This window comes from Annulohypoxylon maeteangense (assembly GCF_022496945.1).
Source record: "Annulohypoxylon maeteangense strain CBS 123835 unplaced genomic scaffold GGS22scaffold_7, whole genome shotgun sequence".
NCBI classification, from domain to species: Eukaryota; Fungi; Ascomycota; class Sordariomycetes; order Xylariales; family Hypoxylaceae; genus Annulohypoxylon; species Annulohypoxylon maeteangense.
Window position 1 is genome coordinate 1,411,207 of NW_025953254.1, and position 27,969 is coordinate 1,439,175.

Here is a 27,969-nt window from a genome sequence, read left to right on the forward strand (position 1 = left end):
AAGGTTCCGGCCAAAAGTTTGGACCATCAAGCCACGTCCCTTGCCCAGTGCGTGATTACATAATAAAATGCTTCATACTGTATCAGGTTTAGGCTACAACCGCTACAAATAGTGGCCCATTCACTAAATTCTAGTGGATGATCGCTATAACTCAAGCCTATTTAAAAAGCTAAGTCACTAAAGAAAAGCACCACACGGTGAGAGAATATTCTAGTTCACACCCGTGGACGGCTTTCAGCCATCAGCGCCCGCTACGCATGGTCCAAATTTTTAGCCCGAATCTTCGTATGCAAAGAAAAATAACTCGATTATCTTACAAAAATAGAAGTTTTTATATCGAAAACTTGATATAAATTTCAAATAGTTCAGTAGGTATTATATAGCTTGCTTTATTATCTCCAAGATTCCGGACAGCAATTTCCAAGTGCCCTTTTCCAAAGGAAAATAAATCAAAATGCCAAGTAACAATAAACAGATGTCGGATACCGCAGCGTGGTATAATGGACTAGAATTGCCACCCGCCTTCCCGATGACTGTGCCGTACGAGGACTAGGCTTATCAAGACTGATGTTGAGAATGGTAATGTAGATTGACGGATTCGTTCTACAACTAGAAGACAGACCGTGAACTTGGGGTTGTAGATGATGTTTCGCAATCTGAAAATGTGCCAAAAAATACCATCTTATCGTCGTGGACACCAACAACATGCTTTATCTCCAGAAGTTCAAGAATTGGAACCATCCAGTGCGATTTTGTGTTGAACTCTCATTGGGTGATGCCTCGGGCCACGCTTTGATTCCGTCAAGTTCCTCCTGCAATTGCATTAGCTTCAAATGGAAAGAATCCAACAAGTCGAAATCAACGCACCTCAGTAAGTTCTCGTGAAGTCTGTATTGCCCACGTATCTGAATCCGACTGCGAGAGCATTAGATGGTTGGTATATAGAGATTGAAGAGACTTGCTTGTCGGAGTGTTCTTACCGCAATTACAAACTCCCCATTTTCAGTATCCAACACGCTGCGCAAATACGTCCACAATGGCCACATTGTAATAGATCGGTATTCAACTCGATATTTGTACCAAGCCTTTTCGGGCATTGTGGAGATATGTGTTACGTTTTGTGGCATTTTTTTCATCAAGGAGGAGGCAATGAAGGAAACGTAGGTAGGCAGGTAGGTACCTAGAAAACTTTGGAGTTCGAGAAATTTAAATAATGAAGGACAAATGGTATCTAAAGTGGTAAAATCACTCATTTCTACATGAACACCAATAGTTATCAGAGATAAATGAACATAGAGATGCGAGTTTATAGTCCAATGATTACTAGGCTGAGAGGTACCTATAGTATCTTATTCATAAGTCGTGACTTTCAACATATATTCATTGCACTTAATGGTATTTTCGTGGATGTGAATCACTTAGCTGAACATAAAAAATTGGTCTATACATTAAATAAATCTTGAATGGTAAGGTCACTGGCAGCTATGTAGATATAACAGGTGCGTCTCTTTCAATATAGTTAAGAGAGATTGTGCGTTTTCACATGTCACACATTGACTTCTACGTCATCCTTCTATGAATTACACATGCCTTTAGCATATAGGTAATATTATTCATAGATATTAGCGTATACCTGGTATTCTGATTGTATTAATATTTCCATCGGCAGTGTGTATCTATGATAATTGAAATAGGGGTGACAGTGTGAAATGATGCTGTGAAACTGTACAAGATGAGTAATAGGGTATAGGCCTTAGCAGTTCGACAGGTGATTAATAAGCATATTTTTGTAATCACTTACGTAAGTAGTCTTCATTAGAAAATCAAACTTTAGTTAGGTACTTACGTAACGTCAAAGCTTGAGTTGACGAACGTTTCGTTTCTCATTGCTACAACATTCGACATCTAAATGTAATCGAAACCAAAGGAAATATACGTACACCGTATTGATACATTTCTTAATCCTTTTGTTAATCATAGTCCGTGTACGTTATGGACAACCCAGAAACCCCATTTTCTTCCACGCTCCCAAGTATCGACGCACCGTATCAGTAGAGACTGGGCCTTGGGCAGCCAGCGTTAACGAAAGTTGTACTGTTTTGTCCGTTCCTAATATGATACCTCCACACGACATGTGCATGAAATATTTCTCCAGGAAATTAGCTACTCTTAATGCCGGGTTCTCCGTCTCCATCACCAATGGTGATCGTCTGACCTTCCGAATCCATTCTGAGAATGGCATTATATTCTCATTAGGAATGCCTAGTTCTTCCGCTAAGACACCCACCATCTCCTCCCATGGTTGGTTTACTGGGTTGTCAATATGATAAACTGGATCATTGGCTTTGCAATTTATCGCTAGGTCGGCAATGGTTGCAGCTACGCCATCTACCGGCACCCATTGTAGCCTGCCATCGAGAGCTGGGAATGCACGAAGGCTTTGCGCAGACCGCACTAGAAATGAAAAGTGTTCGACCGGGTTCCAAATACCGGTCGTGGTCGACCCGGCAATCTGACCAGGTCTGATCACCATCGCTTGGAAACTCTCAGGGTACCGATGCAGCGTCTCATCTAATAGCCGTTCACATGTCCATTTGGCCTCGCAGTACCCGATCGGCAATACAGAGCTCATGGAGACACGTTCCTCTGGTACTATGCAAGTGTTGTGGGTTAGGTGTCGGCCAACTACGCCAATTGACGACACAAATTGAAAACATACGCGCTTTGCCTTGTGGTTCTGCTTACGATGGGTAGATATATCGGCAGCAAGGTCGAGTAAATTTCGAAGAGATTGGAATTGCGGTTCAAAGGCACATAGAGGCCGACTAGCGCTCATAGGCCATCCGTTATGAAGTATGTGCGTACCGCGCGACACGAGCCATGCGTATTCAGCCGACGGTAGACCTAGTTGTGATTGAGTTATATCTGTCTCAAGAATGCGCAATTTCGACGAGGCTTCTGAGGACAAGCTTATGCCGCGGGACGCTAACGCTTCGCTCTGGCGGCACGGGGTTGAGTTTTCCAGGTTGGATCGTCGGTTAAGACAGACCACGGCACTTACGTCAGGATCCTCGGCGAAGCGAGCGACTAGATGCGTACCTAAGCTCCCAGTTGCCCCTGTAATGATGACGACTGCGCCGCCATTGTCCTCGTGTTTCTCTACGTTATTCGGTATGCACCATGGTTTATCCACGGATGCCATGAAGCCGGCCGAATACCGCGTTATGAACTTCTCAGCCTCCTGCTCCCGAGACGCCGCATTATCATCATTGTGAGATGAAACTGGTTGCGGTATCATCGGAGGTACTGATTGTTTGCCTTTTGAACCTTCAGATACCAAAGCAATTATGACCTTCTGAATACGATTTTCTGACAAGTTTCCGTCCGTCCAGTCTACATGCCCAAATCCAGCATGCCGCAATTGAGTCTCCCAATGTTCAGCTGGGACGATAGCGTGTACCCTGTCATCCGCGAAACGCCACCAGTCATCGAGAAGACCAAACACCAAATCAACAAATGGCAAGCCTTCGGTCATTTCGGTAAGGAGAAGCATTCCATCGGAGCGCAGCGCCATGTGGATATTGGAGGCAGCCGCTTTTAGATCATCTGTAGCATGTACTGCATTGCTGGCAATTACAATATGCTGGGTGCCACGTAGGGACTCAGCAGGTGGTTGTTCGATATCGTGTACGGCGAAGCGCATGAAGGGGTAACGCGCCCCAAACGAACGACGCGCTTGTGTGACCATCGATGGTGCTAGGTCGGTCACTGTATACTCAATAGAGATATCGAGGCCGTCGAGGAATGGTGCTAGGATGTGTGTTGTACCACCAGTACCGGCACCCATCTCGAGAATGCGCAGTGGGCCATGGAAGTCCGAAGCTAGATTATCAACTACAAGCTGAATCGTGTCTCGCATCTGCTCATAGAACAAGCGGTTGAAGGGTAGATCGTAGTAAAGACCTCGCACGAGATCCCGTCCCTCGGATGAGCCGAACAAGGCCTGGATACCTGTCTTCCGACCCCGAAGTACGTTGGTTAAGCTTTTCCCGGCGTAGAACGCCAGCTTATGTGCCATGATCCATTGATCATTCATTTGCAAAAGTTCTTGGAAGATGACTTCGCTTGTCTTGCGCGGGGTAGAAATGCCGGTGCGTGTGATACGCGCATCACGTCTGTCGATTAGTCGTGCGTCTTTTTCGAGGAAGTTATAGAGCCAATCGACCAGCCGAGAAGTTTGGGGTGTGTGTTTCACCAATGGTAGTATCTGACCTATAGTTGCGGTTTGGAGCGGACAGCCAAGTTGCTCGAATGCTTCGACAATAAGCGCTACACATAGCCGGTTTGAACGAGAGACGATGATAGCATCTGTATTGTCGACTTTGTTATCGCGGATGCGTTGGTCGGTTGATGCTTTGACTCGGGCAAAGGCAGTCAAAATGTCGAGCTGAGATAAGGAAGAATGGTCGCCGTCTTCTGGGTTGTTTATTCTCTCTATCAATGACTCGATGGCCGCATCGTTTTCCTGCTCATCCATGGAAGATGCGTCATCTGCAGTCGGTGTTAAGATTGTGCTAGTATCGCCAGATTCGTCAGAGAGTAGGCCGCCTCCATTTGAAGGGGAGACCGAGTTACCATCATCGTCGCCACCTTCGAGATGCGCATCGCTCTCTGGGCCGTGAACGGTTCTTGAAATGCATGCTACAAACTCGCGGAAGCTAGTAGCTTTGAAAAGAAGTTCTAGTGTGTCAATCTTGTAGCGGAACACACTCTCGATCTCGCGAGCTAACTCGGTACCTGCTAAGGAGTCGATGCCTAAGTCGGCCAGCTCCGAATCTTCTTTGATTTCACTTGCGTCTACTCCCGACACGTTGGTTATGATATCTTTGACTTTCTGACTTAGCTCTGAACGAGAAAATCCAGATGTTTTCGCCTTGACCTCTTGGTGGTGGCTCGTGCTTGGGTATGACGTAGGTGAAGATTGTGGCGTATGAATGGCGTTCGCTTTCACCATCGTTGTCGTCCCGGACTTAAGGGTGGGGATGTCCGTGAGCCTTACTAGTAGTCTGCTCATAGATATCCTAGGGATCCGAGTATACCTAATTCCGAGCATTACTTCACTTAATCGACCATCTGTCGCGTCAAACACGAAAACATCTGTCAGATAAACCTTCTCCGATTCTCGATGGTGCCTCGCCCAGACGTGCCATATCTTCCCCGGCTCGCATCGCCTATCTTTTCGCGCAAGTCCAGGCCTGCGCATGAGTGTCTCGCATCCGGTAGCTAAGAAGATATCACTACCATTTGGTTCCCGGTCCGTCATACAGTTAACCCACACGCCCGCTACTTGGCTGAATGAATCCGTGACCGGTATATCGTCCAGCCAATTCTTCTCGGCTTCGGTAGCATAGGTAGTCGGGTCCTGTACGATACCTGCGCATTCGTTTTCTCGGCCGACGACTCGACGTACCCCGCGGTACACATTCCCGTATTCGACGACATCAGATAGGGAACGATATATATTGCGCCCCTGAAGAACGTCATCTGCCTGCGCGTTATCATCAAGCAGTGAAATGCACTGCCTATGCGTCACTAGTCTCTCGTATCGCGCGAACTCGGCGTCTTCTCCAGGGGGCCGTAATTCTATCCGCCCTTGTACGCATATCGTAGCGTTGTTATTTTTGCGGCTGTCTGGTTGCTGGCCTACAGGAAGAGTAACAATCTTCCACGACCAATGTTGATGTGAGAGATCGTCGTCTTCATGCAATTCCATCCATGCTGCCTGGGAAGCGTTGAGGCATAATGGCGCGTCATTGTGCATATCGCGGATCACGGGGTGAAAGTCTTGGTCTCTCGCCATGGTGCTATCTTGAATACTAAGGAGCGCTTCGATTACCATACTATATTCCAATGTGGCGGGGCAGATAGGGGCTGTCTGGACGGCGATATGTCCCGATACAAGGGCCTGGTATTTTTCGGATTCGGTGTTTATCCTAAAGAGGGCGCGTCGCTTGTTGGTATCTTGGTAACCTACGAAAGTCCACAGACCAAGAGACGGATCATGGCGCTGCGGTATCCCCTCTTGGGCCACTGGTGGCGGCAGTTCCTTAAGATCGAGCCAGTGCCCTGTCTTTTCGAATTGGTACTGTGGTAGGAGTAGTACTGCGTGGTTCCGGGCTGCTTCCGCGCCATGATGAGGCCAGAAATTGACGCGCAGGCCTTCTTTCCAAAGTGAAAGGGTCGCATCCGTAAGGCTATCGACGCCTCGGTCTTCGGTGAGACTAACACCCTGGAAATGCGAATTGAGATTTGGCTTCACCGTGCGCCGGGCCATGGAAGTGATCTTGGAAGCCGATCCTGCCTCAAGCCATATTGCGGAAGGATAGTCCTTGGCTAGCCGTTGTACGGCGTGGTGGAAGAATACGGGATTGCGCATATGATCCGCTACAAATTTCGTGGTGAAGTGTTCATTGTTTGAGGGTATTTCGGTCGCGCTCTCAATTCGGATGGTAGGGCTGTGGAATTCAAGGTCCATGCCAACTTGTTCTAGGTTTGGTATTAGAGGTTCGACAAGAACAGAGTGGAAAGCATTGGTGACATTCAGCTTTTTACTCTTGATGGACGCATAGTCTGAGTTATTTGAGATTATATCGAACGCAGTCTCCATAGCCAACGTCGATCCGGCAAGAGTGAAGCTTTGCGGGCCGTTGTAGCAAGCAATGCTAGCCGCACTGCCACTTTTTTGACTTCGATTCGCCTCTGCTAGAAGCTTTTCCACCAGTTTCAACTCGCCATCCACCGCCACCATTACCCCACGGTCGCGACCCCATAGGTTTCTTATGACTTCGGCGCGGCCAGCAACCAATTTGATGGCGCCTCTAAGCTTGAGGACACCCGCTATGCACAGTGCGGTAATTTCTCCAAAACTGTGTCCTACGACTGCCTCGACGCGTACTCCACAGTCTATCCAGCACCTCGCACACGCATATTGCAGAGCGAATAGCATTGTCTGGAGGTGAATTGGATCTGGAATGGGCCGCTTAGCAAGAATATCAGGGAAAATGCTATTATACCCGAGAGACTGTATTATGGCATTACACTCATTCAAGTGATAGCGGATCAGTGGTACATTTTCATACACCACGCGATCTAGGCCGACGGATGTCGATATTTGCCCACCGAAACACAATATCACCGGCCTAGGAGCTTTGACTTGGACGGTTTTTGATGTCGCGACCGGAGAGAGCTGTTCGAGTAAACCGGCGACACTGCTGCAACGGAAATGCAGAGCACGAGGCAGAGTTATGTTTGAGTGACGGTTCACGTTGAAGGAGATGTCGGCCAAAGTGATGCTACTAGATTTTCTCTTGACAAAAGCGGCGAGATTAGCACAGTACTTCTCGATGTTACGGCCGTCAAAGCCAGCGATCCAAAAGGGGAAGGATGTGTTGTTCGAGAGACACGTCGAGTTTTCCTGCGATCTGCGAGGAGCTTGCTTTACGACCATTGCGGCAATTGATCCACTTGCGCCATAGTTATTGATCAAGGCCGCCTTGCAATCTTCCTCCCAGGGAAGTAGGCTAGTTGGCACATGAATCATATCGGAATCTGACGCATGAATGCGATGGCTCATTTTTGAGTAGCTTGCCTGTGGCGGAATGAAGCCTTCATTCATCATGAGGATAACCTTAATTAGAGAAACTACCCCTGATGTGCTTTCAGTGTGTCCCACAAGTCCTTTAACGGACCCAATCGGCAGTGGTCTACGCTGAATCGTTCCGCCCAAGGCAGCGCGGACGCTTTCATATTCCGCAGGGTCACCGACTGGTGTTCCCGTTCCCTATACGCATAACGTTAATCCTGGAACCGTCCATAATACCTGGGAAGAACTTTTAACGCACATGAGCTTCCACGAGAGAGATATCTTTAGGTTCGAGCTGAGCTTGGCGAATGACATCGCGGAAGAGTTGAGACATAGAAGGCGCATGAGGAACGAACAATGGTGTTTCGTTGGAATTTTGATACACCGCGGTACTACCGCAATCCAGTTAGCCAACAGAGTCTTCGCAAAGGAGAAAGATGTGAGAAGCAGGAAAATATTACAAACCCCGCTATTCGTCCGAATATCTGATCCCCGTCTGCAAGCGCAGCCGCCATGGGCTTTAAGAAAACGCACCCGATGCCCTCTCCACGACAGTATCCATCGGCCGCTTCATCAAACGGCTTACACTGTCCGGTGGGGCTCAGAAACGAAGCACCGGCCAGGTTATGGAACCAGACTTCGTTCGTAATAATATTTACTCCTCCGCATAACGCAGCGCTACACTCGCCCGATCGCAAAGCCTGCACTGCAGAGTGAATCGCTACCGCAGACCCTGAGCATGCCGTGTCAAACGTCATTGACGGACCAGTCCATCCGAAGTAATGCGATATGCGACCCGCTATAGATCCCCGCAGCAACCCCATTACCGTAAACGCCCCGGCCGTGTGGCATGCCGCGTTGTGCTCGTATTCAGTTGCACAAGTACCAAGATAGACACCTATGTGTTTATCCCGGCTGGGGATAGTAGTCGGATAGAAATAACCAGACTGCTCGACGGCCTGGTAAGCGGCTTGCAGAACCAGTCTCTGTTGCGGATCCATTGCGGCACTTTCGCGCGGACTCTTGCGGAAAAACCTATGGTCGAATGCGTCGACATCGCGGATAAAATTGCCATACCACTTACGCCCGTCACTTTCTTCACCACGTCTCCACGGCGAGTTGCCAAACGACACACGCTCAGCGGGGACTTCTTGGTGTTGCGATTCTCCTGCGCGGAGTATAGCTGAAAATTCGGGGAGGTCGTCGGCCCCGGCTACCTTTATTGACATTCCTACGATGGCGATATCCCTGCTATCATCCATATCGTCATTCCTCGTGATATTGGAGTCGTGTGGAGGGGTACCATTTTTGGTGGAAGGAATCTCATTTTCGTTCGATTGAGGGTTGACAACAGGGTGATAGGATGACGATGCCTGTGCCTCCGAAGGCATCAATTGCTCAATCCGATTATCGAATTTCGACTGTAAAGAAGGAGATATATACCGGCCTTGGCCGAATGAAATAGAAGTCAATCGCCCTTTACTGCCAGCTTGGTCTTTCACAAGCATCGACACAGTTCTATACCAGTCACACTCGTCAACCAACAGCGCCCTCAGAGCAGCCTCGTGATCGTCGGTGTCAATTTCAGTATCTGGATACTTAAATTGCCATCCGAGGTTCGAGCGACACAGTCGTAGTAATTTGCTCATTATCTCGCTGTGTTGTTTCGAGTGGAACCGCCCTCTTAACCCTGTGGGTACAGCAGTAACGCCGACCTTTCGCAATTCCTGTAATAGTTGCGGAGCGGCCTGTTTCGATATGGTGACTGTACTCCGCCGCTCATCGTAATGTACCGATATATAGGCATCTTCTGGAAATTGTTCGAGGATACGCTTCAGGTCCCCTCTTTGATTTGAGTCTTGCCACGAAACTGCGATGGACTCTGACGCGCCCTTAGGATGGGTTATATCTGCGGCATCGACTACAGCCCCAACGAGTACTGTTAAACGAACCGCCACGCCGACGTGATGATACCAGAGATCTGCGCCTGCAGAATTAAAGGCAACTAAAGCTGATAGCAGCCCCATGCAAAAGCCAAGTGGATGAATATCCCCTTCGCGGATTAGGTCATCGAGGGTACCTCGCTCACTGTTAGGGTAGTAATCAGCATATCGCCGAAACTGTGTGAGTTGTGTGAGGACTGTCAAGGGTGCCAGCACAACGTTGGGTAGGTCACCAACGTCCTTTTCTGGCGGCCCTTCTTGCAGCCATGTGTTGAGATCTGTGAGCTGTTGCCTCCCAGGGACAGAGGATAAAGAAGGTATCTTAGTTGAGATCGTATCCCAAGCAGAGAGCAGCATGTGCGGGATTCCAGAGGCCCATTGTTGCTCTCGCAGTGCTGATCCCAGCTCTAGCAGAGACTGGTTACTGAAAGAAGGGATTTCAGGTCCAAAAAACAGAATGCCTGCCCCACGCTTACGGGGCTGGCTCCCCAGGCTCCCCAGGCTCCCCATTCGTTACTCTGTAAGGATCCTTTCCTAATTCTCAAGCAAGGGGTTCTAAGTCAGATCTGAGATCTAAAGTAAGACCTAACGCTATATGACGTAAAAAAATCTATAAGAGGTGAGTAGGAAACTACACCGTTCGCTTTTCAGAGGCTAGTTTAGGATAAATGGGCATAAAGTAAGTGAGTATGTTTTCTAGAGGGTTACTCGCACGTATATGACGGATCTTGATGATAAATACATATCGAGGTCGATCATCGCGCCATGCGTTAGGCTCTAAGATTCAGGTTTACATGAACGCATATAATTGGACGCGTATATATTTAGCACGTTCGCCAAACCAGTTCCAACAGGATGGTTACCATCACTGCCTAAGTCCTACGAAGCTACGTTGGCGGAATGCTAACCGACTGCCGATTTGACACCGAACTCTTTTCTATGGGTAGGAACAGGGTACGTGCGGGAGTAAAATGGGCCGGCTGGGGGTGAGGCTCCAGGCTTATCGTGTAAGCCGCTTAGTTGGCAGATCTGGGTCTTGAAACATATAAAAAGTCCGGCTCTGGAAACCCTGGCTCCAGGGGTCTGGTTATCGGACCTGGCTGGGGTCTTAATAGGGCAATGCTCCGTGGGTCTAGTATTCAGTATGATCGGTTTATTTCCGTTCCCGGCACGGTTCACGATAGGACCTAAGCGATGGTATTGCTAGCGGTTGCTGATTTGACGGTTTTTTAGGTGTATCGTACTTGAACAGCGAATGATGTCTCGGTGTACGGGAAGCATACATTTCGCCCAATAAACAGCAAGCTATCTTACTTTTGTCTGCTGAATTACTCTCTAATAATAGGCAAGTATACGTCCATAGGTAACAAGGTAGAGGTATGATATAGGGATCTCTTAGAGTTACACGTAGAAACTACACCTAATCCTACCTATTTACTCGCCCCCTAACCTCGCATGATATCTCCGCCGCGTCTCCTCCACCATCTCCGCAACATCAAAATCCCAAATCACCTTCTGCCGCGCTGCTATCTCCTCCCGCAGCTTAACCGGGTCGCTTCCACTGCCGGGGTACATCCATTCATAGATATCCCCCGTCTCCCGCGAACTACGCACCAGCCACTGCGTTCGCGCGTACCGCACATCATTGTACGCCCCTAACGCCGCAGCCACAGCCTCTCCCCTTTTCGCATCCGCCGTCTGTGTTTGTTCTTCAGCTTCATCTACGAGTCCAAGCGCAGTCGCCAACGCCAGCGCGTCCTCGACCCCGAAACCTGCTCCAGCCCCGTGGTGCGGGGAACTCGCGTGCGCGGCATCGCCGGCTAGACAGACTCGCCCCTGGGTGTACCATGGCGCGGGGTGATCTGCTGTGTCGTCGATACGCCATACGAGCGGAGTCTCTGGGATCTGGGAGATCAGGGCCCGCACTTCAGGACGCCAGGATTTCAGACGGGAGAGGATGGCGTCGCGGTTACGGACGAGGTTGTTCCCTTTATTACTAGACTCCAAATCGGAGTCTGAGTCGGAGAGGAAAATCACCACGTTTAGCAGCGTGTGCTGCGCGATGGGGTAGCTGAGGATATGGGCCCCGGGGCCGGTGTGCATGCAATGGTTATGCGCCTTGGACTCCCCGAGCGCGGATTCAGCTGCTGCCATGGGGATTACGGCTCGGTAACATGTTTTGTGCGTGTATTGCGGCTGGCAGGCCTGCGGGTGTGTGTTTGAGAATAGTTGCTGTCGGACTCGGGAGCGGATGCCGTCGCAGCCGATGAGGATGTCGCAGGTTGCTGTTGTGGTGTCTGTGAAGTGTAGAGTCACTGGGGAAGAGTTGTTGGGATCGGGTTCTGAGTAGCTGAGGAGTTCTTTGCCGAAGTGGATTATATCTGAAGGTAGGGCTTTGGCTAGATCGTCGAGGAAGTGAGAGCGAAGGCAGCTCCACCATGACATTTTGGCGTTCGGGAGCTGGAATAGCAATGTGCTTTCTGGAGTCTTGGGTTTGGCATCTTCTTCGTCATTGTGAAATCCATCCCAGTAGTTATCGTATTGGAGCTGGTTCTCATTGGCGACTCGTTTCAAAGAAGCTATGACGGACGGGCTCAGCTTCGTCATACACTCGCGGGTAACGCCCGTGAAGGCGATACCAGCGCCAATCTCATTGAAGTCGGAAGCTCTCTCGTAGACGGCTACATGCATGCCACGGTCAATAAGCCCCAGAGCTAAAATTATGCCCACGATGCCGCCTCCTACAATAGCTACCGAAAGGCTATCATCGTTTCGGACGGGTCGGCTGCTATGACTAGCATCAGCTTGTGTCGTTGATGGCCCCTCTGTATGTTGACCATCGTGATGGCTGTCGACGTTAGCTTCTTCGGTTCTGCTCGGCATTTTGGGAGGTATCTAGTATGGGAACTTGCTCACCTAATGTCACCTGTGAACGAACGCTCTAAAAGATAAGATAAAATTCATGATCCGTGCCACTATCCCGAGTCGTATTCGGTCTAGATGTACAGAGTATCTTAAGATAGTGTCTCTTTCCGTGACCGTGAAGTAGGCCAGGGGCACGGGTAGCAGATAGAGTAGTTCTGGCTCCACCCGGAGTGTTTATACTCCTAGACGTTACATTGTTTAGTTCACGGAATCTAGTCCGTGCTTGGTAATAGTATTGATGATCAGTGGATGAAGAGAGATCGAAAGGATCGAAATCTGTGCAACAAGTTTCCGTTTCTTAGAGGAGATGATTAAAATAGTTATCTTTATCTACCTACATTCGTACATACATGTAAGCAAGTAGATGGGCTCCGCCCGACGTTGCTTTCGTCATACCCACCCTGAGAACCTGCATTTACTAAAGTATATCAGATTAATAATCCATGTCATAGATCTAGGAATACTCAATAAACGTAGTAGATCTTGTAGTAATGCATTTAGTGGTAGGTGGTAACGTTGGTTGTCGCAGAAAATCATCGCGCCGACGAGATTCGCGATGTAACGACAACATGGAAAAATTGCCTCAAAAAAGAGAATCCTCTTCAAGGCCCAGCTCAGGTATTGTTGATCGGCTCCTGCCTACTGCGCCCCCGCTATTGGGTATTTCTTTGCCACTCCATTTCAGGCCCCTCAGATTGCGTTGTTGGATTGTATGTTTGGTATAATTTCTTTCTATTTTTTTTTTCTAGATCTTTTATCCTTTTTTTTCTGCAATCGTCAGGAATCGAACCCTAGACCTCCCCATTGCAGGGGCGTCGTTAAAGGGGGTAAGATGTGGTGTCTGAGGTACATAAGTAACTAGACCATTGCCAGCAAGGCCGTTACTCTAATACCGCCGATGGGAAATTCTTTTACTGTTTTATTATTTAACCTACACTCTAAAAAGGTGAACTGCTGCCTGGTTATTCATTGGTTGCTAAGGGAATCATAATAACGCGTATCAACGCGTCTCTATACTGTACAGGTGTCTATACTGTACAAGTGTCTCTATACTGTATAAGTGATTCGCACTCGGGAATATTCTTTGTGACATGGAGCTAGGGGTTTATAGGGGATGGGTACGTTCGTCCCGAGACTTGAATATCTTCTCTTAGATACGGGTGATTCTCTCAAAATTGGTGACATATCGACAACTGACTGTTATACTCCTTGTATCGAAGGGAACCGACTTCACTTTCTCACCTACCTAGTACCTACCTAGGTATGTTCACACATAGGGGCTACCCAACCATACGCGACACAAATTTCGGTGAAAAATGTCTATTACCCAACACTCGGAAGCTCTATCTATTAAGTGGCTAAACTAGTTAAATTGACCGTGACATCACGAGTTAAACACCCGAACGCATTTGGCGTGTACGTCTCATTAAAGATCCCCCTTAACCAATCTATCGCCCTCGGTTGCCCGTTTATAATCTCCGCCACGTGTCCTCCGACCGTGTTCCTCTGATACGTGATATCAGAACCGACACCACAGTACTTATTCACCAACGCGTCCGTCTCTTCAACAGGACAGTACTCGTCGCCAATAGCCTTGTACACGAACATCGGCATGGCAGGGACCCCATGGTACCCAAGCTTCATCTCAACATTATACACCTTCCTCAACACCGCCGCCTGGAGATCAACCGCGCCGCCGACAAAATACGCATAAATATCCTTCATGCTAAAATACTTCGTCGTCTGCCCCAACGTCATGTTCCTTGCGCCCAGGAACTCCGCTGCCGTCGAATTCACTAGCCGACTCTCCACATACGCCTTTGCCTCGGGGTACTGCGACGTGACGCCCAACACGACGGAAACCAAATCCCCCGCAATCGCGCTCCCGTTGAACAAATCGAAGTCGGTGGAAAAATCAGCGACTAGACCCCCGAGAACGGCGCCGCTGATGTTCAGCTCCGGCGCGTACTGCACCTGTAGCTCGGCAGCAGCTTCGGTCGCGATGCTGCCGCCGCTGTAACCCCACATTCCGAGGGCGATTTTACCAAGGCCACTTAACTCCGCGAGGTTGAGCACGGCGCGAAGAGAATCGAGGGTGGCGTGGCCAGCTTGGATGCTGGCGCCGAAGGCGGCGGTTGGGCCTTCGTAGTCTGGAGTATTGACTAGCCAACCTTCTGTGAGAAGGGAGTCGAGGAGGTCTGAGCCCGCTGGGACGCCAAGGCTGGGGACGGGCTGGGAGAGGTCGTAGTAGAGGCCATAAGAAGGGCTAGAGTCTAGAGCTGCGGAGTCGTAGGCGAATTGATAGGATATTAGGGCCTTGTTGCCGGAGGGAGCGGTATAGAAGGTGGATGGAATGAAGAGTGTGGTTACGGCCCAGGAGGGTTTGTAGCGAGAGTCTGTGGTGCGGTAGAGGATATTGTACGCGGAGGTGGCGCTGCTAATGACCGTTGTTAAGTTTCCTGGCGCTTGGCGGACCCGAAGGATAGTGCCGGGCGTAGCGGCTTCAAAGCCGATCGGTGCCGAATACCACGGGTCTTGGCTCGGCGCTACGGGCTGCGACGCAGGACCGGGCAGCAACTGCTGGGAGGCAGAGGCGACGCCCAGGCTGTACAGCCAACTTAATGCGCGCATGTCTTCTAGAAGGAAAATGGAAGACTGTCTAGGAAGACATCAACGGCGGCAGGAGTCGAGGGTGGGTAGCTAAAATAGCTATCGATGCATTCCTTCGCACTTTGCACTTCGCGGAAGTAAACAGGAAGAAGGAATCGACCGGGCTAGCATAGAAATACGTAGAAATACAGGTTCGGAATCTAGGGATGGTACGTAAGTCGGAATCCGTGCAGTTTCATCTGATTGGTTGTTTGCTCGGCCAGTGGCAGCTCTGCGCCGTAGCCCTGCTGTGAGATCCCGGTCTTTTCCCTTTCCCACTTTCCTGAATCGGAAATGAGTTGTCGTTTACGGACATGACTGGAGTTAGGCGAATGCGGGCAAGGCGGGATGACGGGGAAACCGATCAGGGTTGGAACTTTTTTCTAACAAAAATCTAACGGCAGCAAGTTATTAACAGTTACGCAGACGTGTGGCAGCGTGGTTGGGTACACGGGATATCGAATGTTAGGTAAGGCAAGGGCAGATGACAAAGTTGTTGCCATAGCTATCTCCACCATCACTTGTGTAACCCGAATATTTCCTATTTAGGTAACCGTTACGGTCCGCTCCGAGCGGAGTTATTGAAGCTTTTTGAGGGGCAATTGCGATGGAGTGAAATATAACCTATTTCCGTATTTTCGTACACAAATTGGCTTCGCTTCTAAGACTATCAAATTTAACATGTTAATTTAATAGTATGATAAATACTCTGAATAATGATCTATCGGGTGTCTTTTCCGACCGACCGATCGATGTGGCCTTTCGATGAAAATTGTCGTTGGTTTCCTTTTTTCGGAGCTATTTCGTAAAGCCGAAACCCTTTTTTTACCATTGCTCTAAGAGGCGTTCGGTGTTGGCGAAAACTTGCATTTTTATAGGTACCTAGGTAGGTACCGAAAATAGGGGTCTTAGCGAAGGGTTCCAATGCTGACAAGCTGGATTAGGTATCTTGATATCAGGAACCTCAAAATTCGAAAAAATTCACCTAAACATTATTTTTCATATCCATGGCTATAATATATCCTTAATTTCTCAAAATTAACACATTTAAAGTATCTAGTTAACATGAATGTCGTTTATTATCTTTCTTGAATCATCCGCATCATTGGGCATGGAGTCGTATCTACGGTTATATCTCCCTACTTACAGTGCCCTCAACGCGCTAAACTGCTGAATCTGGAATTCCGTCGTGGGAAATAGTGAGCTATTAGCGGCGTTTACACCACACACATGCTGTATTTCATCGCTAAAGCCCCCTATGGAAATTGGAAGGGGCTTAGCGCTTTGTAACGCTAATACTTTAGGTGGTCTTAGCGAGTAATTATAGAGAGTCATTTCAGTCACTAGGCATCTACTGGGTTAAGATAAACCCTTCCAGCGCCACTAATTCCAGCAACAGCTCAACAAGAGTCATGATTATATTTACAATATTCTAGCCGATATAATGCAACTAAGGTTGGTTTAAAGCGCTTTAGATATGGGACTGAAAGATATAACTTTTATCGATTCAGAATTGATATCTCGAGCCGTCGTTGAGAAGAACGGACTGAATAGCGCTAAGTCTCTTTTATTATAGGGGGTTTAGAGGTAGTGTAGAGAGCCCACGCAGCGTAAAGCCCACTAATCGCACCTTAGGTACCTACTAGGCACTTAAAATCGCCCACCAGCACAAAACATTAGTGAGAATAGCATCCATCGGTGGGTATAAATTCGCAGGCCTATTCATACACGCAAACAAAAACGCCTGCCCAATAACCAACGATACCAAATAATCCGCAGAAGCCAGGGCCATATCCAAACCACACCAAGAAATTTGCATACACATCATAACGACGTCAAGACAATCCAACAATATATGTATAACACCTCCTTACAGTTCGATAGGTACCAATCAAACAACATCAATAGACCGCTTGACCGTAATCGCCCCCATCGCAATATCCGCATCCTCCGCGGCACCACCACCCTTCGCACCCCCCCTCTCGGCTTCAATCTCCGCCCACGCCAACCCCCGCTCTCTCGACCCATCCAGATGCACCCAATGCGCATGCCTATCCAGATTCTTCGGCTGGCTCTGAAACGACTTCCCCGACTTCGCGGATGAGGCTTTACTCGCTTTCGTCGAGATCCCGGCGCCGCTTTCCTTGCGCTCGCTGAGCGCTTCCGACGACGACGGGCGGCGCGTGAAGGTCTGCGAGGCCCATGATCGGAAGGCCGTGTATAGCCCAGCTTTGGGCAGGATCGAGTTGTAGATTGGTGCGCAGCAGCAGATGATGCTGGTTGCCATTTGGATTAGGTTCCAGATTACGGAGAGGAAGTTCCGTTCTGTGAAGTTTGTGAGTTAGTGATATGTACACTGTGGCGTTAGTATCCAGCGGACTTACGGGCGCTGTTTTGGGCTTCGACTACTTTGATTATACCGACAACCCCCGAACTACACATTTGATTAGTTTGATGCTCATGAGATACGGGTTCCCATACTCACAATCCGCCCAATATAAACAGCCCACTGAGATACCACTGCGTCTTTTTCTTCATCTGCAAGGCATGCAACATCCAAATCGCCATCCCTGCCATAGCGAAGTCGATAGCCGCGTTAATGGGCTCATAGATGCTGAAGAATGTATTGATATTAACACAATACCCCGGAATTCCCGGCTGCCAGCTCTTAGCCACTGGGATGCAGGCAAAAATGTGCACGAGCAAAACAACTATGCCCCACGCTCCCTGTATGGCTGCCACAGCCCAGACGATGATCGCGAAACTGCGCTCAACCCAGAACAACCGATAATAGAGAGCCAGAAGGCTGAATTTGGCGAAACTCTGCTGAATTCCATAGAGACCATTCATGTTAAGACCGACCTTCGCGGCTTCAGTCCATTGCGCGGGGTTCTCTTTGATGAAAATCGTCAAGGGACGACCGTTGGCGAGTGTGAGGACTACCCCGAATGAATGCTCGTTAGTAATGGTACTTAGATTCTGATATTATTGTTGACTTACTCCATATCAAATACCCAACATAAGGCAAAAAGAACACCAGCGCCGCCAAAGCATACCAATCCTCCCAGCCAAGCTTGCGACCACCACGCTTAGTCGCCAGAAACCGAAGGCCCGTCGCGATGATACATATGGGAGCGAGAATGACGCTTAGAATCCAGCCAGCGGCCTCCTGGGAATCGTAGAAGACGTTTAAAGCCATGATGGCCGATCGATATAACCTCCTCTAGACTTCCCAAGCCCGATATTCCAAGGGCGGAGAATCCGGGGCATGGTGGGAATTTGACTCGGACCATACAGTGGCACGAAAGGCATCGGTCGCGAGCGATCTGGTGGTTACGTGCCGCATGGTTGCGTCGGGACCGCACAAGAAACGTGGGTTAGCGGCTAGTCTGGGCAGGGGAAGGAGCTGAAGGAGCCGTTAATCCTTGCCGGACGAGGCCAATAGCGCCGTGTTCGGTGGTTCGCATAGGATTGACGCGCATCACCAACCCTGCGCAAGCAAACGGAGTGCTACCCAATTCTTCATCGTGATTAGAGTTCTAACCTCAGCAGCGCACAGTTACATTGAGCCTCGCGACTAGACTGGGTTTAGTTGGTCTCGGCAAGAGATACGCTTATTACAATGTAACTGTTACAGATCCTTCTACCACGGAAATAAAAGCTTGGTTCTTTTAAGTTCTTCGAGTTCTACAGCCGAGTAGATTCCGGACGGCACAAATATGGTAAGATAAGAGAAATGATTCGGTAGGAAGTTGAGTAACTGGGAGAAGGACTGTGAGAAATAAAATGGAACGTTTGTTCAACGACCCCTGAAAATCGTGCTTGGTACTATGTACAACCACACGAAACCTCCCGGAACAGTAGGTGCTACGAAAGAATTTTATATTTTGCAAGTCCACAATCCCAACTTGTATATGAGTATATTCTGATATACATATGCACAAATGTATATACGATAAATTTGAATGTATATTGTACAACTTCATTATCATTCTCTTTTTATTTGGTTACATGTGGAGCGGCCACCTTAAGGTTGGAGCGCAGGTTAGATATACCATGGGGCTCCAATTTCCGTAACGAGTCCTGTGCCAGATTATTGAGACTTGCATATCTCTTAAGTATCTCTAACAGTTGAGTCGCGCCGGCCGCATCGGTCGAGGCCGAGTTTCCAAAACGAGCAGCGGATAGAATGCGAGTGGCGTGAAAGAGTGCTCCAGGAACGAATGGATGTGCCTATGAACACGATGAGTATCGCCGTTTTCTCATGATCAATAGGCGTACCTGTGTAAATTGGAATATATACCTGAAAGCAACTTATCTGAGTCACGGACTTGGCTAACAGCACAATCTCACGTGCTGCTTGGATTGCTCGATCTTTATAAGCATCCATAGCCATCCGATGTTGGGCAGTTGAAAAAGATCTGCTGCTTAGCGTCTCCATCAAGTGGATGACAATTGTAGCAGCAATCATGTGAGTAAAGATAAGCATTGGGTCCGTGGATGTGGCAGTAGCTGGTAAAATCTGTCCAAGACGACGTCTCCTCTTGTCTAATGTAGTATCAAGCCACTCATACCGAGCCCAAAATTCAAGCGAATCGTTGCCATATAACGTCTCTGCTGCTCGGATGCGCGGTCGATGCATAATACACCGACCTCCTAGTGTCAGTAGTATCACACATTCGGCAAAGGGAGAGAGCGTGCTACGGTCACCGATGGCGATAGCATCGTGTAAAAAGTCCATACAAATAGGTTGACCGCTCTCGAAGTGGTCCTCAGGAGCCGGAAGTCTAGTACGCATCTAAGGGTTGCTATTATCAGTTACGTGACTTATACTAGGACACCACTGGGAGGCTTTCTTACCCCGTCTTCATGGAACGTTAGTGGGCTCCCATCATAAAGGCCCGCACACCGGTCAAGGCAGTAGGCTGCCCAAAATGTCCTTCTTTTTTCCTCAACTTCAACCCAGCAATGGGTTGAACCTATGCTGAAATCGCCCAGTGAAATATCCGGTTCATGGATTTCGTGCAGTAAAGATACCTGTATCATCCGGAATGCGCGTCCCGCTGTCATCATGGCTCTGCGATGCGGCCTGCGCATGAATTCGTAATAAGCGAGTAGTAGCCATGCTTGGATATGTTCCAGTGGAAAGTTTTCGGTCAAGTCGTGTTCAGTAGTTTCGTCTAGTTTTGCAAGTCTTCGGCATGTTTCCGCGTAGAGTGAGTTAGCGAGCCCTTGATACGCGGCAGAAGCAGATGCAGCCAGGGTACGCATGGCCAATTGAAGGGCTATTTGAACTTCCTCTTTCTCCGGCTTACGGGTCCACGAAACATATCGAGCCCGGCGAACCAGTGGATTAACCGGATGGATCCGATCGAAGTATAGCTGGTCTCTATCAGCATAACAGGGGGTTAGTGATCATCCTATCGCAGTCGTCCAGGGGTTCTCACAAGTCAGCTTGAACCAAATCTCCGATCTCATCCACAGAATCGGTTCCCTTGCTATAGGGTGCTGTTTCTGGAATCGAAGGATTACTCCATGACTGTTTTGTTGGTTGTGCTGCGGTATTTACTATAGTAGAACCAGATATAAATGTCGTTTCCGACCCGTCGGGTGATTCCTCATCTGAAGGTTGATTTGTCGCGACGAGTGTAACTTCATCGCCTATTGGTAAAAGAAGATCGGGAAAAATTCCATGATCTAGATCATCCAACCTCCTATTCGACCTTGTGCTTTCGGTCGCACTAAGTTCGAGATTACCGTGAAGGTTGGGGAAAAGATCATGGCTTGAATGATCGTATTCCACATCTGACGACTGAATTATGCTGGGCTTTCTCGTCGTTTCGGGGCTAGTTGTAGTACTAGACGCTGTACTCCCCTCGAGGGGAGTTAGAGGCCCAAAGAATACGCCATGATCTAAATCTACATATTCGTTTTGGTCGTCGAGACAGCGCTCCAGAGTCGCTCAATTATTCCATTAGCCGAGGTCCGGAGATGAAGTATCGACACTCACCGATCCGGGCCCGCAAGGCCTGTAGCTGACCTTTCCTAGGTCCTCGCTGCGGGCGCTTGTTCGTGAAAACGCACACAGCGCCTGTCGCAGTACCTGAATCAAAGCAGGTTAGTAATACCGAACTATAAGCTCACAGGTTCAGTCAAGACCCCAGTAAAAGGTTCCGGAGTAACTCACAACTACCGCACTCCGGTCGCGCACGGTCGCAGCGGCTTTTCTTCTTGCGGCAGTTCTCACAAGCAAGCCCTGGCTGTTGTCGAAGAGCTGAATTCATTTTGAAGAGAACCGTACCTGAATAGACAAGCAAGTACGGTACGCGACAAGATAGAAATTATTGTTATTCAGAATCCGAGCATTGGGCTCTTTGCCTTCATTTCCTCCATAGGACTTTTCCACCTAACCACCATCTAACCACCTAAACAGAGCCTGTGGCCGAGGTGCCGCTACATTTCGCGTACCACTACTGATTTGGTCATCGTCGGCCATTACCTTGAAGGACCGTGCCGCGAAAGTGCGGTACCGCCCTTGTGAGCCGAAAAGAAAAGGGTCGAAGGATTCGTGATGACGGGAAGGATTGGACTATCACAAAAGGGGTCCGTTGTTGGATGAATTGGAATGTAAAAGTGAAGATCTAGGTAGGCAAGAAGCTGCTGAGAAGAAATTAAGTAGGTAGGGGTTGACAGGTCCGGCCCCTCCCTTACATACCATGTACCCAGTAGGTGCTAAGTAAAGCAGGAACCACAAACCATCACATAAAATAGTCCGCCCTAATAAAGGCATTATTAGCCTTTAACCCCCAACTTCCTGCCTTTAAAAAGTCGGACCGCACCTATGCCGGAATTCTGCTGTGTAATACACCAGATACATCAGCTGTACCAATGGTAGGGATTCATTGCAATGTGCAACTTACCTACCGTTACATCTAGGAGTACAACCTTCTTCCTGCAGATAATTAAAGTTGCCAGGCAACCTTAAATAGATCCCTGACTGGGATTGGCACCCAACATGACCTAATATAAGGAAGGAACCCTGGGAGCCCGTTCCAAAGGATCCGGCACTCACTCGCTTCAAGATCTTATCACTCGAATGCTGTCAGGGTCTAAAGCTTAGTAGACTTGGCTACCATTCGGTAAACTATAAACTATTGGTGATTAATTCGCGGCTTATACCCACCTGGATACCGAAACTCATCCTTACACACACTTACACGAACAACTCATAATCGCTCAAACCAATACCATCTTACCACATTCCACATTCCGCAATCTATCTCTTGGCAGATACGAAACATGGCACCGAGCAACCAAGCCGCATTCCTGGTCGCTGCCAAAGCACCCCTCGAGGTCAAGGAGGCTCCCTACACCCTGCCCGGACCCAAGGAGCTGGTCGTCAAGAACCACGCCGTAGCAATCAACGTCGTCGACCCATACAAACAAATTCTCGGAGACGCGCTACTCGGGTACATCAAATGGCCCTGCGTCCAAGGTGAAGATCTAGCCGGTGAGGTCGTCGAAGTCGGTAGCGCTGTAACGCGCTTCAAGACCGGCGACCGCGTGATCGCCTATGCGGCCGGGACGCTTCCGTTCGGCAACCGAACGGCCGAGGGCGGCTTCCAGAATTATACCGTCGTACGCGAGCACATGACTGTTCCAATCCCCGCGTCCGTCACTTTCGAGCGGGGCAGCGTCTTACCGCTATGTCTCAGCACTGCAGCGTACGGCCTCTTCCACAAGGACTTCCTCGGGCTAGACCTCCCCACCGCCCCGGCCGCTAGCCCTAAAGGCCAAGCGGTGATAATCACATCCGGCGCGTCGAGTGTAGGTGCTAGCGCAGTGCAACTTGCCGCTGCTGCGGGGTACGAGGTGTACTCTACTGCATCGCCGAAGAACTTTGACCTGGTGAAGAAAATGGGTGCTACCGGGGTATACGATTACCACGACGATAGCGCAGCCGATAGCATAATCGCGGCGTTGAAGGGTAAGAAGGTCGCTGGAGCGCTAACTATTAACCCCGGCGGGGTTGCGCTTAGTGGTAGAGTGCTGAACGCCACTGACAGCGCTAAAAATATCGCTGACGCGGGGCCCCCGCCCGCTGAGGGGTACCTCGAAGGTATCGCGTCGAAGTTCATTGACCTGGGCGACTTGCCTGATCCTGACGCTGTCATTGGCAAGATCTTTCGCGACTTTTTACCACAGGCCCTTGCTTCTGGCCAGTTTGTCCCTGAGCCGGAGCCGTGGGTTGTGGGGAGTGGTCTTGAGAAGATTCAGGAGGCGTATGATCTTCGCCTTAAGGGCGTGTCGGCCCAGAAGATTGTTGTAACTCTGTAATTAAGCCCTAAGTGAATTTTGGGGGGATGGTTGGATATGGGATCTTGGTAAAATGTAACCTGATTTGAAGAATAACTCGGTGCGGACTTGTGTCGGATGACGAACAATTTGAATGACTCTAGATTGATTCAATCTAACATCTATCTTGTGTTCTAGAACCGGTACGTATTCATAATTCCAAGTGTGTTTTTGGTTTATATCGAAGGTAGGTAAGTCGGAGATGCTCCAAGCCTTCATGTAGCGGGATCTCATTAGGTCGATTTTAGAGAACCTTAGAAGTTAGGCGACCAGAGATAGGATGAATTTCAAAAAAGTTTCTAATTTTTGACCATGCTCCTCTTCATAGCGAATTTATATGGTATTCTTCATAGTAAATAATACTATCATTTAGTCACCGGTGATATCTGTTCCTCATCACCCGTCTTCCGCATCTTTTTGTGTAACCTAACGTCTCCCTTTTCTTATATCTTTCCGCCCAAGTCCGCACCCAAAGCTAAACGCGACTACCCCCAAAGAAGCTGCAAGATACATGACGCGATCCACACTTATAGCATAAGCAGCTAATACCTCATGAAGTTGCTGACCGGAAACCAAGGATCGTACAGCTGTGGCACCGCCAGTCATGATCTTTTCAATGTCGACCCCCGGCGCGGTTTCGGAAAGCACCGTTCTCATACTATTATTGAAAATACTCTGTGCGGTTGTTACGAATAATGCCGCGCCGAAATATTGCGTGAATATGAGAATTGCTAAGGCGGAGGGAATATTTGGCCTTGGGATTAAGGTTTGGATTGCTATGAAGGGCTATCATGGTCGATGATTAGTAAGCATGATCATACATATATTAGGGGGTGACTCACCATTTGCACCACCATTCCCACACCAAGACCGTAGATAACTTGATATCCTACCCATCTCCCTACTGATGTTGATATTTGTAGAGTGGAGAGTAGACCTGAACCAACGGAGGCCAACGTGGTACCTAATAGGACTGACGGAAGATAGTATCTTATCCTCTGTACTGAATAGTATGTTAGTAACGAACATCTGCGCTTATATGGATTCTAAAAATCCATGACTCACCCACAAATCCCCCAACAAGAACCATAACAACTTGGCTCAAAATCGTCGGTAAGTTATGCACCCCACTCATGAACGGGGAGTCGCCCTTCACAGCCTGGAGGTAGATTGGCAGGTAATATGCAACTACGAACATCATACCCAAGAACGCAAACATAAGCAACGAAGCGCAGCACTGGATCCGCACTCTTAGTAACGCGAATGGGATCATAGCCTCGGACCCCTTTTTCCACTCCCATGCCAAGAAGACGGCAAACGTGACAACTGCCCCGCACAGCAGGCCGATGACTTGCGAACTATCCCACGCGTACCGATTCCCGCCGAATTCTAGAGCGAGGAAGAACATTACGGCTGCTGGGGCGAAGATGGCGAAACCAACGAGGTCGAGGATGCGGATTAGGCTGCCGTTGCGGATTATATTCAACCCCTGCTTTTCCGTCATCTCCGGGATGCGGATTAATGGAAGGAGAGCCCCAACAACGGCGCCGACAGGGAGGTTGATATAAAAGCCTAATTTTTTCATAAGCCATACGCTGGGCAGAAATATCGAATAAGACAAGAGAGGTGTAGACTTACACCATCGCCAAGTAGTAAACTGCGTAAGCGCACCGCCCAGCAGGGGTCCAAGAGCGACACCTAGTTGACCTATGGCAACAAGCGTGCTCTGCAAAACGGGCAGCCTTTCCGCCGGCACTGAAGCCGTCCAGATCGTCAAGGAGCCGTTCAAGATCCCAGAGGCGCCCATGCCTGCGAAAGCCCGGCCGATGGTGAACATGGCTGAGGACTTGGCAGCGCCGCAGATGACGGAGCCGATTTCGAAGACTAGGAAGAATGCAAGGAACGTCCACTATGGTTGTTTCATCACGTCAATCGTCTGTGTGATGGATTGGTGGCACTGTTGTAATGCAAATGAAGGGTAAACTTGCCTTGGTGCTGAAGTTCGTGTATATCCTCCCGCTCAGGGGCTGCAGCGCGCAGCTGGCCAGCTGGTAGGCGCTGCCATACCACCCAATGTCCGAGAGTGAGTGGAACTCTGTTGTTATTCTAGGTATGGCCTATTGAAATGTTACTAACTCTGTTATTTAGGATTCACTGTGTTTTTTTTAGACGAAAGGAGCCATCGACTTACAGTAGCTACGATAGAAGTGTCTAACATAGCTAAAAAGTACGCTAAAGTGACAGCTACTAGTATCGAAACTAGCTTAGAGCCTTTGATATGTTCGTGAGTTTCGGCCGAAACCCTTACGATGGCCTCGTTTTTCTCCGGGTCCATGTTCTCGGGTTGGGACGGCGGCTTAGTCATCATTAGCTATTCGGGGACCATAGGTTTAGGTGACAAGTGGTATGGTCTTACACAACTCTCCAGGAAACTCAAGAACTTACATCGAAAGTGCCATATCGCGCATCTACGCACCATGTCTACAGGAACGCCCGTTTAGGGAGCGTCCTACCGGTAGTTACTCGGTAGTTGTTAGGACATGGAATCCTACTCTCTGTTAGGGGTCATTTAAGTCCGGTTTTGGCCCCCATGTCTAACCGAAATAGTGTAGAGACGATCAAAGCGGATCGCCGGCGGAGTACGACGTTGCAATGTTACATTGGGACCTGTCCTGCGTATTTACTCCACTGTGCCGTTTTTGCTATTATTATCTGAGACAGATCAGTCCTAGGCACTCACATGTGAAGACACCAACTTGCCTTCTATCACGTCGGTAAGGCGGGTCCTTTCTCATGCGATGAGAGCATACATCATGGTTGGTGAGTATGGCAAATTTTCGCCCACAAGCCGCAGTCGCCTGGTCTGTGGGTCAAGCTATCGTTCAACATGATCGTCAACTCAAGCTTCCTGCCCGAAATTCTGAGTCGGTTGTTGCAAAAAGTCATGGGAAGTCTTGCGTTCGAGATTTATGAGGAAAAGTGCGTACAGGAGAAATATGATATTTATCAGGATGTCCTTTCACAGTTCCCCTTTCTAAACGGGTATACGCATACTCTTCGCGCGTTCGAGACATTCCCAACCAGGCCTCGGGAAGCTATCGTTGCGGATATCCAGACGGCGCTTGGCGAACTCCGATCCAATATTCCCTGGCTAGCTGACCAAGTCATTACGATTGATACCGGGCCCGGGACTTCAGGCTTCATAACATCTGCACCATGGCCAGCATCAGCTCCGCCCAACGACGTCGTCCGGGCGGACCATGATGCCGATTTCCCTCCACTCTCCTCAATTCTCGCCTCCGGAGGTCCAATATCTAGCTTTGAACCTACGAATCTAGTTCCCTGTCCCGGCCTTCCACAGCAACATGGTCTTTCCCCAATTCCGATCCTCATCATTCGAGCTGTCTTCATCACGGGCGGGGTTCTCGTCGTGATGTCCGCACACCACAATATGATTGACGGCACCGGCCTCATGCAGCTATGGGACCACATGGCTACCCTCATGAACGGAGATAGTCTCTCTGACGAAGCAATTCGATGGGCCAATGCTGACCGCTCGCGGGCCGTGCCGTTATTATACCCCAATGAGCCGGCAAAGAACTACAGTCACCTCCTCCGCCCAAACCCCTGGCCCCTAGGTCCCCCACCAGAAACTACATGGTGTGGATTCACAGTACCACGATCAGCCCTCACCGAGATCAAGGATCGCGCTTCTCCGAAAACAGAGGGCTCCTTCGTATCTACCGACGACGCCTTATCCGCTTTCTGCTGGCAACGGATCTGTGCCGTCCGTCTCTCATCCGGTCGCTGTGAAGCCTCTCAACTTTCTAAGTTCGGGCGGGCAGTAAATGCGCGCCGAGCTGTGGGCCTACCTGAAACGTATCTTGGGCAAATGGTAGTTCACGCAACAACACGGCTACCCTTCAGGGATATAGTCGCCAAGTCGGTAGCAGAGTTAGCCAGCATGTTACGAAGCGACCTCGAAGATGCGAGGACGGAGTGGAGTGTTCGGAGCTGCGCAACGTTCATGGCCGGCGTGCCGGATAAGTCAAAGCTGATGTACGGCGGACTATACAACCCAGCGACGGATATTGGTGGTTCATCGCTGCTTACGTGGGGAGGTCGGCCGTTCCGGATGGGCGCGCTAGGCGAGTCGAGGATGTTTCGGAAACCGGATGGGCCAAGGCTTCCTGGGTGCATGTATTTCTTCCCGTCAGATAATGAGAGAGAGATGCAGCTTGTACTGTGCCTGACGAAGGAGGATCTACACGAATTGAGTAGAGATACGGAGTGGAGCTACTACATTAAAGGGGTTGATTCCATAGAGTGAGGCGGCTTCGTTGCTTTGTTCGTTATGCATCTGTTATATAGGAGGTAGGTATGAGATGGGCTCCTAAGGCCTAGGGTTTAGGTAGTTATTAAGTTTTCTTTGAAGCCTTTACCTATGATGACTTT

At 49.2% G+C, this 27,969-nt stretch overlaps 8 protein-coding genes across 8 annotated transcripts; 2 read left to right on the forward strand and 6 right to left on the reverse strand.

Moving 5' to 3' along the window:
* Positions 1–1,836: 1,836 nt before the first annotated feature.
* On the reverse strand, positions 1,837–10,095 carry GGS22DRAFT_200013 (uncharacterized protein; the record flags this gene model as incomplete). The annotated part of the gene is made up of 3 exons (XM_047966375.1): positions 1,837–7,840; positions 7,902–8,034; positions 8,108–10,095. The coding sequence occupies 3 exons, from the start codon at positions 10,093–10,095 to the stop codon at positions 1,991–1,993; spliced, it is 7,971 nt and encodes a 2,656-aa protein (XP_047819694.1). The 3' UTR covers positions 1,837–1,990.
* Positions 10,096–10,557: 462 nt separating this feature from the next.
* GGS22DRAFT_200015 (FAD/NAD(P)-binding domain-containing protein) lies at positions 10,558–12,468 on the reverse strand (the record flags this gene model as incomplete). Its single annotated transcript, XM_047966376.1, has 1 exon — positions 10,558–12,468. One exon carries the CDS (start codon positions 12,466–12,468, stop codon positions 11,020–11,022), a length of 1,449 nt encoding a protein of 482 aa, XP_047819695.1. The 3' UTR covers positions 10,558–11,019.
* A 1,346-nt stretch (positions 12,469–13,814) lies between these two features.
* Positions 13,815–15,267, reverse strand: GGS22DRAFT_162168 (LIP-domain-containing protein). The gene has a single exon (XM_047961181.1). The coding sequence runs from the start codon at positions 15,139–15,141 to the stop codon at positions 13,861–13,863; it is 1,281 nt and encodes a 426-aa protein (XP_047819696.1). The 5' UTR covers positions 15,142–15,267; the 3' UTR covers positions 13,815–13,860.
* Positions 15,268–16,925: 1,658 nt separating this feature from the next.
* Positions 16,926–18,580, reverse strand: GGS22DRAFT_135353 (uncharacterized protein). The gene is made up of 4 exons (XM_047958570.1): positions 18,160–18,580; positions 17,645–18,098; positions 17,544–17,593; positions 16,926–17,484 (listed from the first exon to the last, which is right to left on the reverse strand). Exons 1-4 carry the CDS (start codon positions 18,356–18,358, stop codon positions 17,051–17,053), a joined length of 1,137 nt encoding a protein of 378 aa, XP_047819697.1. The 5' UTR covers positions 18,359–18,580; the 3' UTR covers positions 16,926–17,050.
* A 568-nt stretch (positions 18,581–19,148) lies between these two features.
* GGS22DRAFT_162172 (fungal-specific transcription factor domain-containing protein) lies at positions 19,149–21,722 on the reverse strand. Its single transcript, XM_047961182.1, has 6 exons — positions 21,347–21,722; positions 21,170–21,262; positions 20,607–21,120; positions 20,020–20,548; positions 19,463–19,957; positions 19,149–19,392 (listed from the first exon to the last, which is right to left on the reverse strand). Exons 1-6 carry the CDS (start codon positions 21,441–21,443, stop codon positions 19,159–19,161), a joined length of 1,962 nt encoding a protein of 653 aa, XP_047819698.1. The 5' UTR covers positions 21,444–21,722; the 3' UTR covers positions 19,149–19,158.
* Positions 21,723–21,988: 266 nt separating this feature from the next.
* On the forward strand, positions 21,989–23,796 carry GGS22DRAFT_162174 (GroES-like protein). Its single transcript, XM_047961183.1, has one exon. It carries the CDS (start codon positions 22,459–22,461, stop codon positions 23,494–23,496), a length of 1,038 nt encoding a protein of 345 aa, XP_047819699.1. The 5' UTR covers positions 21,989–22,458; the 3' UTR covers positions 23,497–23,796.
* Positions 23,797–23,832: 36 nt separating this feature from the next.
* On the reverse strand, positions 23,833–25,879 carry GGS22DRAFT_200017 (putative MFS transporter; the record flags this gene model as incomplete). The annotated part of the gene is made up of 6 exons (XM_047966377.1): positions 23,833–24,300; positions 24,357–24,517; positions 24,580–25,086; positions 25,153–25,423; positions 25,503–25,631; positions 25,706–25,879. 6 exons carry the CDS (start codon positions 25,877–25,879, stop codon positions 23,941–23,943), a joined length of 1,602 nt encoding a protein of 533 aa, XP_047819700.1. The 3' UTR covers positions 23,833–23,940.
* A 302-nt stretch (positions 25,880–26,181) lies between these two features.
* Positions 26,182–27,955, forward strand: GGS22DRAFT_162177 (uncharacterized protein). The gene has a single exon (XM_047961184.1). The coding sequence runs from the start codon at positions 26,402–26,404 to the stop codon at positions 27,842–27,844; it is 1,443 nt and encodes a 480-aa protein (XP_047819701.1). The 5' UTR covers positions 26,182–26,401; the 3' UTR covers positions 27,845–27,955.
* The last annotated feature ends 14 nt before the right edge of the window (positions 27,956–27,969 follow it).